The sequence below is a fragment of the Chlorocebus sabaeus genome, chromosome 10 (genome assembly GCF_047675955.1).
Source record: "Chlorocebus sabaeus isolate Y175 chromosome 10, mChlSab1.0.hap1, whole genome shotgun sequence".
In the NCBI taxonomy this organism is placed as follows: domain Eukaryota; kingdom Metazoa; phylum Chordata; class Mammalia; order Primates; family Cercopithecidae; genus Chlorocebus; species Chlorocebus sabaeus.
In genome coordinates, this window is record NC_132913.1 from 49,000,108 (window position 1) to 49,012,582 (window position 12,475).

The 12,475-nt window shown below is 33.0% G+C and overlaps 1 protein-coding gene across 16 annotated transcripts in view; it reads left to right on the forward strand.

The window, feature by feature from the left end:
• SLC4A10 (solute carrier family 4 member 10) overlaps positions 1 to 12,475 on the forward strand; it is a 377,604-nt gene that overhangs the window by 182,784 nt on the left and 182,345 nt on the right. For all 16 annotated transcript variants that reach the window (XM_007965141.3, XM_007965143.3, XM_007965144.3 and 13 more), the window contains one exon: positions 12,117 to 12,263. In XM_007965141.3, the coding sequence (XP_007963332.1) occupies positions 12,117 to 12,263 (147 nt within the window). The remainder of the gene's footprint in view (positions 1 to 12,116; positions 12,264 to 12,475) is intronic.

Sequence of the window (12,475 nt, forward strand, 5' to 3'; positions counted from 1 at the left end):
AAGGAGATCAACTTAGTTTACTTTTTGACTGAATTCTTAAATCTCTATTTCAGCTGTCTTCCTCCTAGAACTATAGCTTAAAACTCCTCAGCTGCATACAGTACATAGCCTTCACAGGTTATCTCCTTTCTATAAAGTCCTCTCACAATGTAAACAGGTGTAGCTACCAGTCAGTTAGGCCATGTCTCAAGAAATTATTAGCACTCACCAATATTAATTCAGTGCTAATAGGGTACTGAGCCAAACACGGAGGGCACTGAGCCAAATTTCCATTTCACATTCTTCATTCTCCAAGGAGGTTTAGATACTGTTTCTGCCAATAGGGTAACTGAGCTCTAGAACCCATTGGGAAAAATAAATTACTGTGGCCACTTTGCACATAAATGTTTAAATTTAAAATAGCAATTGACATAAATTCTGATGATAATGAATAAATATTAAATAATAATTGAAAGTGATGATGTTCTTGGTTTGGGGGATAATACCCATAATCTTAGCAGTACCAGAATCATTGCAACCCTAATAGGATTAATTACATTTTAGAATATCAGTATTCTGAGATTACTGTTTTGAATGTTCTCTTTTATATTTTCTCCAAGTAAACTTTTTGCTTCCTCATTGTTTTTTAGAAATTATATTATTTGTTTAAATTGACAGATAAAATTTTATGTATTTATTGTATACAACCTGATGCTTTGAAATATATATATATACACATTGTAGAATACTTAAATTTAGCTAATAAACATATGCCTTACCTCACATAGTTATTATTTTTATAGTGAGAATACTTACCCACTCTCACTATTTTTCAGGAATACAATATGTTATTAACTATTTCACTATGCTATACAATAGATCTCTTGAACTTATTTCTGCTGTCAAACTAGAATTTTATATCCTTTGACTAGCATTACCCCAACCCCTTCCTCAGCCCCCCAAGTGCCCCAGCACCTAGTAGCCATCATTCTACTCTCTAGTTCTATGTGTTTGCCTCCCCATTCTATCTTCCCTCTTCCTCACTACCTAGTCATTCCTAGTGCCCACAGTGTGTTACAACTGCTGAAAGCACGGTGAAAAATATGTTTTCTTCCCTTCTCTCTGTCTTCTTAATGCATTTCAGGTGGGAAGATAATAAAAGAAGCCAAAATGATTGAAATCATTATTAGCAGAAAGTAAAATTTTAATTTCCTGCTGGTACAATAAGCTTTTGTCTGGTCTCTGGGGCAGGAAGATTATGAATATTCTTTTTTGCCACTTTCAAACTGCTTCTAAATGCCTCAGGTACATTTGTAATACAAAAATATGGCAGCCTTATTAGCAAAATAATTTCTAATTTTGAGCTAAATTATATAAGATTATGCCTGTTTTTCTGTTGCATAATTCAATTTGTTTCCTGTAATGATAATTGCCATGATTGACTTAGAGGACGATATAGCATTAAAAATATTTTATGACATCACAGTGATTAATCCAAAACTATCAGCATCAATAAAGTTAATAATATTGTTCATGAAAACAAAGGTCATGTTTATGAAATTGAAACATTGTTTATATGTGAGTGGCCTATTTTTCTCATGCTAGTGCACTAATTTTCTCTTAGGGTTTATAAATATGAATCCTAAATATTAAAGTAGTGCTATTTATTGCCAACTCTAGTGGTCTTCTGTCCTCAGCCTTTTTGAATTCACAAAATTCCTGTAAACTGTAGACTATTTTCCCCAACTTACAAATAAAGAAATTGAGGTTCAAAAAAGTAACTTGCTGATAAATAGGTTCTAGAGATCTACTATACAGCATAGTGCCTATAGCTAACAATACTGTATTGTATACTTAAAGTATTCCAAGAGGGTGAATCTTATGTTATATTCTTACCACGCACATACAAATAATAATAATAGTAAAGGCATTAGGAAGCTTTGGGATGTGATAGATATATTTCCACGTATAAGTGCTATAAGAGTTCACATGGGTATAACTCAAGTGCCCCAGATATGTCCTGTGGCCCTTCTGTATTGAATATACATAAGGTAGACACACTGAAGAAGATAGATATATGAAAAAGTCTAATATGCTAGCCTAATTAAGGTAAATTGGGTATAGAACATTGTCAACAAGAAAAGGAATATTAGGTTGTTTCGTCTCTATGTTCACACCAGGCATGAGGCAGCAACGTTCTAATAATCCTCCTGCTCTTCCCCCTTGCCTCCTCAATAGCCTTAATTGTAGCATTTGCCAATATCTGTGGTTAAATATTTTCTCTATGGCCAATTTTATACCACTGAGGTGTTTTCACTGAACATAAAGTTAGGAAGAGATGCATGTAACTGGCACAGGTGAGCTGTGGTAAGCCAGCTCTAGCGTACCACTGCTGCCAGGTTATCTATGGTAGAGTGTAAGCCATAGTTTTCATCAAAAGTGTCCTGTAAAAAAAATCATTGAAAAATGAGAAATACAGTTTCAATTGTGTCAATATAAGTCAATTTTTATTGAAATGAACATTGAAGGAGGTACTTTTTTTTAACTTTCTGATTAAAACAGATGAAGTATGTTAATATATGTCCCTGGGCCTTCTGTGTTCTTGTGCCTCCCTTCACAAAGCATGCTGTTTTTCTGTACCTGCCAATACATATCTTGTCTTCCTTACAGGCGTCTCTCCTCTGTTTTTGACTATTTCTGCTTACTGCAGCTTAAAATGCTGTGGAAAAGGCTTTAGATTTGGTGTCATTCATTTATTTATTCAAAAAACACTTATTGAGCTGTTAATATGCCAGGTAGTGAGAATGTAAACATAGTTAGACAGACCATGGTACAGCCTATCATAGGCACTATACACTTGATTGTATAATTTTATTAAATTGAAATTTCGAAAAGTTTTATAAGGAAGCAAAAGGTGTTAAGAATGTATACTGGCAGTTATAAGTGATAAATTTAGATTTGGTAGATCTGATTTTGAATTTTGATTCATTCTCTGATTGTATGGCTTTGGGAGAATTGCTCTTTGTTTTTTAACTTGAGGGATGATTGACATGTAAAAATCTGTACATATTTAATGTATACAACTCAATGAGTTTGGAATATACACCCATGAGATCATTACTAGCCTCAAAGCCACAGATATATCTATCACCTCCCAAAACTTCCTAATGCCTTTATTTTTATTATTATTATTATTATGATTTGTGTGTGTGTGTGTGTGTGTGTGTGTGTGTGTGTATGTGGGGTAAGAATACAACATAAGATTCACCCTCTTGGAAGATTTTAAGTATACAATACAGTATTGTCAGCTATAGGCACTATGCTGTATAGTAGATCTCTAGAACCTATTTATCGGCAAGTTACTTTTTTGAACCTCAATTTCATTATTTGTAAGTTGGGGAAAATCATCCACAGTTTGCAGGGATTTTGTGAAGATTAAATGAGAAAATATAAATAAAACAGATAGCATAGTAGATGGTACATTGTAGATTTTCTATAAAGGCTAGTTTCTTTTTTTAAACTCTAAACTCTTATAGCTATCTTAAGTGCCAAATGAATCGGCATTTATTTATATTTTGCCTCGGATTTTGTTTGCCTTCTCTAGTATCCTCAGCTTGTACCTTTACGCAAGTTCTTATACATAGTTTGTTGTTCCTGTCAACATTGATCACAATATAGTATCAATACTTTTTGATTCCTGATTCTTAATTTGCCTGCCCATTGAGATATTAGTCATAAGTCAACATTTTCCCATTATTTTCCATTTTGAATCACTTTCCTGGTACTTTCAGTTTTGTATTTTATATCCTGTCCATCTGTCTTTTATAATTTTTAATTTTTTCTTCCAAATAAATTTTAGCACTCAGCTATTGCTGTGTCACAATCCATTTCCAAACTCAGTGGCTTCAAACAGCAACAATTTTATTTAGGTCATAATTCTGTAGGTTGTGAATTTGAGCTGGACTCAGCTAGTTAGTTCTTCTAATGTGAGTCAGCTGGCGCCTGCTTCTACAATCAGCTGATGATTTCACAACTGAGGCTGGCTGGTTTGTGAAGTCTTCAGCTGGATGACCGCCAGCTAGGGCTTCTCTCTCTATGGTCTCTGATCATCCAGCCGGCTAGGCTGAGCGTGTTTACATGGTGGTATAAGTTCCAGAAGCAACAGTGGGTAAGAAGCTATGCATAAGAACTCTTCAAACGTCTGTTTGTGTCACATTTGCTAATGCCCCATTGATCCAGATTCAAGGGTTGGAGGAATATATTCCAACTCTTGATGGAAGAAGCTGCTAAAATATTGTGGCCATTTAAAAATAATCTACCACATTATCTATGTATTTTTCATTTGTAAACATCTATACATAAATGCCAAGTGTTTTTATCTTTGCTTTCAGATATTTTAATTGTTTCACAGTTGAATTTCATAAACTTTCCTCATGGAAATCTGTTTTTCTCCTCAGCAACTCCTCAGTTTTTCCAGGCAAGCCTTTCTGTTCTTAATTACTGTAATTTTCAGAATGAGCTACTTTCTACATGTGCACATGTCTTTTAAATTAATATAATACAAAACTAAATCTGGAAAATTTTAGTTTTACATTTTTTGTTCATTTCCTAACCTATTTCCCTGAAGCAAAGTGACAGGGCTGTTCAGAATTTATAATTTAATTAAGATGAGATTGGGGAGGTAAGGAAGTATCACTTTCTCTTTCGCATTCATTTTTTAAGGATCTCAGGACATATGTTGATCTATTTTCTCTCTCTTCCTTGCAAATTAAAACAACAAAATGTTTTAAAATAAATGTTTTAAAATAATAGTGAAATTGCAAGCTTTGCTGATTATAAAAATGTATGCTCTATCTCATCTCGCCTTTTCTTCCCTGCTCTAATACGAATTTCACATTATCTCCTCAATTGCTCTTCTATTTTTGCTCACATTATCTCCTTTTTCTAAACTTTTCATTCCTCTGCTGATGTAAAACCTGTTTATTGTTTAAGAGCAACTCAAGTCCTACATCCTCCATGAAATTTTCACTGATTGCCCAGGTTATCCTTGATTTTACTCTATTGTGAACTCCCACAGCATTTAATGGCTGGTACCACACAGTAACATTTGCTTCATTACATGTTGGTATTGTTTAATGCTTTTAATGTGTATTTTTAATTTGTATTATTTGCTGCTGTTTTCATTGCTGGGCTTGATTCATTAGCCACTTTTTTTTTTTTTTTTTTTTTTTTTTACTGATTTGCACTCCTGGCTCTCTAAGTGTGTAAATTTCCAGGATTAAGCTGTTTTATAATATACCAAAATTGGGAGTTCTCATGTCATTGTTTTTAAGAAAACACATATTAGGTTTCATTCACTTATTCAAGATACATTAAATGCTTATTATGTTTCAAGATTAAAAATGAACACTATCTTAAGATACCAAGTGAATTTAGTTGCTATATTTTGCTCAAGACAGTGTTATAAACTTGTAAGAAACAGTATTTTTGAAAATGTACCACAGTACCTTCTAAACTAGTAAATCTCAAGTTAGTGGCCCTTTTGATGAGCAACTTTAGGACTTTCAAGATTTCTAATTTCTATCTAGAATAGTCATAGTCATGAAGCCTTTTGTTTTATAATGATTACAAATACCTTCCCAGGGTCAGGTGACTATGACCAGCACTAGTTTAACACTGTCTTTTTCTTTTAGCAAAACAACACAAGGAACGATGTTGCAGTAGCCTAATAATACCTCTTTGCTATAAATGCACACTCACTCCCATCCTCTCAGTCTCTTTGTTTCTCTGTTACTCTCCCTTAGTAGAAATTTTCCATTGGGCTTCGAGTGCTTTGATGTATTATGCTCAATGATGACTTGTGTTTTCTGACTCTGTTAGAGTCTCCATGGAATTAAAGATTATATGCTTATTCAGTTTAATGTACTTGACCTTTTCGTATGATTGACATATCTAAATTTCTGTAGCAACTCAATCATTATGCAACAGCTGTGTTATATTCATTTCATGTAAAAAACAAAAACAAAAGACATACTGTTCTCTTCAGGAGTAGATACCTTGACCCCTTCCCTCCCAGCTAAATGAAGGAGAATAGTTTATCAACAATATTATTAATCAGTTTCCAAATTTATCTCTTTCCTCACCGCATTTTGTAAACATTCAGTATACTGTGACCATAGTCACATCAAGAATCATTTCAATACTGGTCTTTATTATATAATTAAAATATTCAATAATTCTGAGTCCGTTGAACATAATAATATACACACAACTGAAGTGTCAAACATCTGGGATTTGTTAGCAACATTTGTGCTCAGAAAATAATATATACAAACCTTTGATTTTCTTAATGATGAAACTCTATTTTGTCTGAATTGACATATGTATCTTTAAGTTAAAGAGAGAAAAGACCTTGACATTTTTCTGTGACTTTTCCATATCAATGGCTGTGTTCTACCTGCGTTTATTTTTCTCAGAATTCATTATGAATTCTGTATAGGCCTTTGGAAGGCCTATACAGGCTTTCTAACAGAGATTCTATAGGCAAAAGTTTTTGTTGACTGTTTTGGTTAAGTGTTAGTTGAAGAAGGCATTCTAGATAAGGTTTTACAAGACAAAAGAAAAGAATCAACTTATTTTTAGTTCTGAGTCTGAATTATGGAAATGGTACTAACTGCAGGTAAATTCTGAATAAATTGTAGCGTTCTCTGCTTATCTCAAAAAATCTTTTATTTTAGTGATACTGTTCCATGCTCACTAATGTTTTCAAAACATATTCATATCTAAATGGTTTTGTATTTTTATTAAATTTTGGATTTTTAGCATTATATAAAGTTAATTTTGTTGACTATTTTATTAATTTAAGAAATGTCCACTTGAAAGGACTCCCTCCTTTAATTAAATTTTTGGGCTTTATTTATAAAATAAAAATTATTCTTTATATATTCTTGAAAAGTAAATCAGATTGGGATTAATAATTGTCAAGTCATTTTAGAACAATGACATCTATCATTAAATTTCTTGAATTTTTTGCCTTCTCAACTGATAGCTATCAGGGTAAAAAATTCAATTATGGATATTGGAAAAATTGATGGTAATATTAATCTGAAATGTTATTTCTGTACTATTCTTTAGAGGTCCTGAGGGGATTCTCTAGTTCTTTAGGCCAGCGTTATAATGTTAGGATTTAGAAAAGATGGTAATATAGAGAGAAACAGGAAGAAAATGAAATGGGACAGGAAAATATCATTCCATCTTCTTATTCCTTCCTCTAAGTCACTAGCATTGTGAAGGGAAAAGGGAACTAATATGTATTATTGTCTACCGTGTAACAGGCATCGTCTTTCATATTTTATATTTATTATATTAGCTCATGTAATCTTTGTAGAAAATCTCCTAAATCTATTAGTAAGTCTTTAATATCTATGTTTATTTATTTTTCCTGAAAGCAAATGAGATTTTTGGATCAAGACAGACAATTATTATTGCTTATAGCAATAACCACCTTGGAAAGAAGGCACACAGTTATGTACACAGGAAGGGAGCCCTGAAATTACGAATCTGGGAATTTACATAGGAATTACTATATAAACTCTTTATATAGGAATTACTGTATAAACTCTTTATATAGTAAATGGTCTTCTCCTGTCTTCTTTTCTGGAAGAGGAAGAGAAACCTTATCTCCCTTATATAAAATAAGCAAATCTTCAGGGGAGAGAATGAGAAGGTCCCAGTTTAAAGCCTTTGAAATGTAAACCAGTAGCTGTAGGATTTTGTTATCCTTTGAAATGTGAACACAGAGCTGTAGAAAATAAATGTCTGCATATCTCTGAAGGTTTCTGTCTATTCAGTGCACATTTAATCCAGATTTCAGTCTGTCTTGCTTTATAAGTCCCTAACCATGCAGAAGCATGAAAACGTTTTCTCCATAGTTCCACAATCATGAATTTTAGCAGTTTTAGGGTACTGTTGCTATAAAATTGTGGCTATTAGCTTGTTTCCATTCCTTTCATAAAGTGTTTAGTAGCATAATGCATTATTAGGTCTACTATCTATCTATTATACTTGAAAATCATCCTCTCTATGTAAAAGAACTATTTATTCATTGGATCTTTATTGAGCACCAAAAACTGTCAAGCATTGTTCTAGGTATTTGGGATACATCAGTGGACAAATCAAAGATACCTGCCTTGCTTATATGGAGGGGTTGTAATTATTGCCAATGAAAAGCCTAGGATGAAATATCATTGGAAGATTAAAGTTTAAGGAACTGAAAGGCCAGAATATCACAAGAATCATCTATATGTGTTTCAAAATCTTACAAATTAAGGCAGTACTAAAGAGAATGACAGTATACAAAGAACTCAAATGGTTGAGTGGGAATTACCTGGACCTTAGTGGATAACAGCAATCATGAGGCAAAGTATGTAGTGAGTAATGTCAACCATGAGATTTAAATCTGAAGGATATCAGGAAGGATATGGGGAAATGGTCTGAAAATGTCAGAATGGAGCAAAGAAATGCCACTTTGCTTATTTCACTCACCCAGCCGGAGGTCACAGGGACAAGACTGACACCTTTCCATCTTGCATAGGAACTGTGGGAGAGAAGCAGCCATCACTGAGAGATTGTAGGGGAGACATTTTCCTCCAGAGAAAGACAGGTATATGTTTGAGCTAGGAAAGTAAGGGGAACACTTAGAAAATTGATTTTTGGCTCACTAGAAGGGTTTCAGCAGTTGGGACAGAACAAAGGTAATTTTCACCAGCTTGTAACTTTACATGTATTAAATGTGTTACAAAACTAATGAAATGTACTGTCTTTTCTCTTGATTTATCTGATAATATAGAAATGGTGTCACTTGTAATCATTGTTACCATATTTCCTGAGGCCATTTTCTTATTCTCATATAACTTTTCTACTTGTTTCTTCTTTATTTGTATTTTTTCTCCTTTTTTAATTTTGCTCTTTTTATCATTTCTGTCTCTTCATATCCTACTTACCTCTTCATCTTTTTTGCCCAGCTTCTCTCTTAATATTTTTTGTTCTTTACTATTTCTCTTATCATTCTATTTCAAAATTACACCATCTGCTGTTTTCTCCAACCCCTGGCACTTCACTTTAGCTGTAGTTGGGACTGTGCAATATGCCATCACACAGGTAGTACTAATTTTGACAGGTAGCATCTCTACTTCAAACAAAGAAAACTTTAACCAAAAAGGAATTACAGGAGAGAAGAAGGTATTCTCCCCAGCTGATGCTAACATTGCCACCTACACTTTTGATACTTTCTTCAACAGTTAAGAGGTGGCAACTTATTACTTCCCCAAATTCTCTGTGCTCTGTTGATATGTTTTAAACTCGAAAGGAAGAGAAAGTAGTTTTGTTCATTAGCTGTGGGACTTAAAATGTGACTTAACTTTTTTGAACCTTTTGTTTCGTGAATGATTAAAAAAAACTTTCTGAATGATATAGCTACTAATATTTTCATTTTATAGATAAAATGAAAGATAAAGTACTTTTTTAAAGGTCGCATAAATATAAGTGACACAGACTGGATGTGAATGTAAGCATTTGACTCAATCTCAGAAATCATGCTTTTAATGAATATTGTTTCTCACATAATATAACTTAATATTGTGGTCAATAAAATAATAAACAGGACCAGACACATATATATATATTAATTCACTTCCCTTTATTTCCTTTTTCCAAAATTGAGCCTTATTGGTAAAGGGCTTTTTGTGCATTTTAATTGTCTATATTTACTTGAACCAATTATAATTTTTAACTTGCCTGCATGAATCCGTAAAGGACAAAAACCTGAATATACAAACTATTTTTCAGCTTTCAGTTTGTCAGAGGATTGATCTATAATTATTTTTAGGATTATAAAAGATTTACATCCCTTATTAAAATATATATAATATCGGATTTTTTCCAGCAATAGAGGAGTAACTAATTCTATAGCTTCATGCCAATCTCACCTCCAATCCTTCTAGAATTTGGAGGTAATTTAACCCTGTGTATAAAAAATAAATATTTTCTTTCTTGTGTTTTATTGAAAAAATCATGTAATTTAAGTACAAATATATCCACTAAAGTAGGCAAATTTGTTTTAATAGAATTCAGTTATCCCTTTCAAAGAAACACTATCAGCCTAAGTGTTATACATTGAATATTTTAGAAAGCTTACAATTTCAATTACATGTCTTCTGAAACTTATTATTGTAAGGCTTTGTTTTAGGCCTTCCTTGCTGTATTAGTTGACTGGGGCTGCCAGAAAAAAATACCACAGGCTGGGCAGCTTAAACTACAGAAATAAATTTTCTCACAGTTCTGGAGGCTAGGACACCTAAGATCAAGATGGCTAGCCAGGCAGGCCTCATTCTGAAGATTTCTCTCTTGGCTTATAGGTGGTTACCATCTCCTTGCATCATTGTGTTACCTCTTTGTGTGCTTGGAGAGAGAGCAAGAGAGGTAGCTCTTTGGTGCTTCTTCTTTTAAGAACACTAATTGGATGGATCCAACCTCACTCCTATGGCCTCATTTAACCTTAATTACCTGTATAAAGGCCCTATCTCTAAATACAGTCACATTTGGGGTTGGGACTTTAAAATATAAACCTCAGGGGAACATAAGCCTTCATCCATAGTATTGCCATTATAATATTTTGTATACTTTGACACTTAAGAAAGTAAGATTTTTTTTTTAACCTAGTAATTTAATGTTTTCTTTAGAGGTTTTTTCCCTAATACAACACTCTCCTATATATAATCTACTTGGTGATACAAATATCCCTTTGTTTGCTTGTACTTTCGCTTCCTCATAAAGTAAATTTTTCTATAGCTACTAGTGCTATAAATAGCTATGAATGTTAGCTTTCTTGGATAGGCTTTACCTTTTAGATCAATTTTAAGTTTATAAAAAAATTGCACAGACCCTTCAGACAGTTCCCATATATTTCCTCTCCCTGCTGCACACAATTTCTCCTCTTATTAACATTTTACATTAGATCAGTACATTTGTTACAATTGATAAACCAACATTAATAGGTTATTATCAACCAAAGTCCATGGTTTACATTAGGGTTCATTCTGTGTTATACAGTTCTATTGGTTTGGACAAATGTTTAATGACATGTATCTACCATTACAGTATCAAGGATGGTTTAACTTCCCTAAAAATGCCCTGTGCTCCACTTGTTCATCCCTATACCTTCTCCCTGATGCCCTGACAACTGCTGATATTTTTACTGTCTCTATAGTTTTAGCTTTTCCAGAATGTCATATAGTTGTAATAATATAGTATGTAGCTTTTAAAACTCCTTTCACCTAGCAATATGCATTAATCATTCTTTCATGTCTTTTTTTGTGGTTGATAGCTCATTTCTTTTTCTAGTAGTCCCACTTTATCTGTAGGGGATACATTCTAAGACCCCCAAAAGATGCCCGAAACCTCAGCTAGTACTGAACCCTATGTATACTGTTTTTTTCCTACACATACATACCTGTGATAAAATTTAATTCATAAATTAGGCACAGTAAGAGATTAACAATAGCTAATAATAAAATTGAACAATTATAACAATATGCCAGAGTCACAAGTCTTGTACCTTGAGACTTTTATTAAGTATAATAAGTGGCCAATATCAAGTGTAACATATAGAAATAGAAGAACAGAAAAACCTCTGTGGGATTTGGCATTAACATAGACCTTAGTGAAACCTGTTTTATTAGAGATAGTGATTTTCTAAAAACACTTCACTGTGAAGGGAAGGGAATTGATGAGATAACACAATTGTCTCAAGGTAGAGAGAAGATAAAACAATTTTTTTGTTTCTAATGAGAAGAGTATAATTAAGCATGGGGAATAGATACATAGAGATTATAAAGACAGTGATGATTACAAAATATTTAACCAAATAATTAGTATTATACATGTTTGTGATAGAGCTATGGTACACTTAATTAGGTAAAATGCCAAAAGACAGTGCCAAGCTCCAAGCTTTATGTATCACAAACATCAAAAATGACTTGCTGAATTAAATTAAATTGAGTCTCCATTAACATGTAAATCATCATACTGTGCCCTGGAATAATTTAGAGTTTAATTTTTGTGTTTACTTCCGTATGAAGGTCATCGAACACTATTTATTGGAGTACATGTGCCCTTGGGAGGAAGAAAAAGCCATCGACGTCACAGACATCGTGGTCATAAACACAGAAAGAGAGACAGAGAGAGAGATTCAGGATTAGAGGATGGAAGGGAGTCACCTTCTTTTGGTAAGAATCGTTCTCCTTGTTTTTATTAAATTAATTATTGTAATATACTTGCTGGTACAATTATGATTAGGAGTAATACCTTATACTCATAAAATTGTTTATACTTTTTTAAAGTATGTTGGGCAGGTTGGAGAGAAGTGGGAGAGATAAAGCTTGATCTTCGTTTTTCTCTTATATATTTGCTTTGAGAAGCTGAGTATTAATGAAGATTT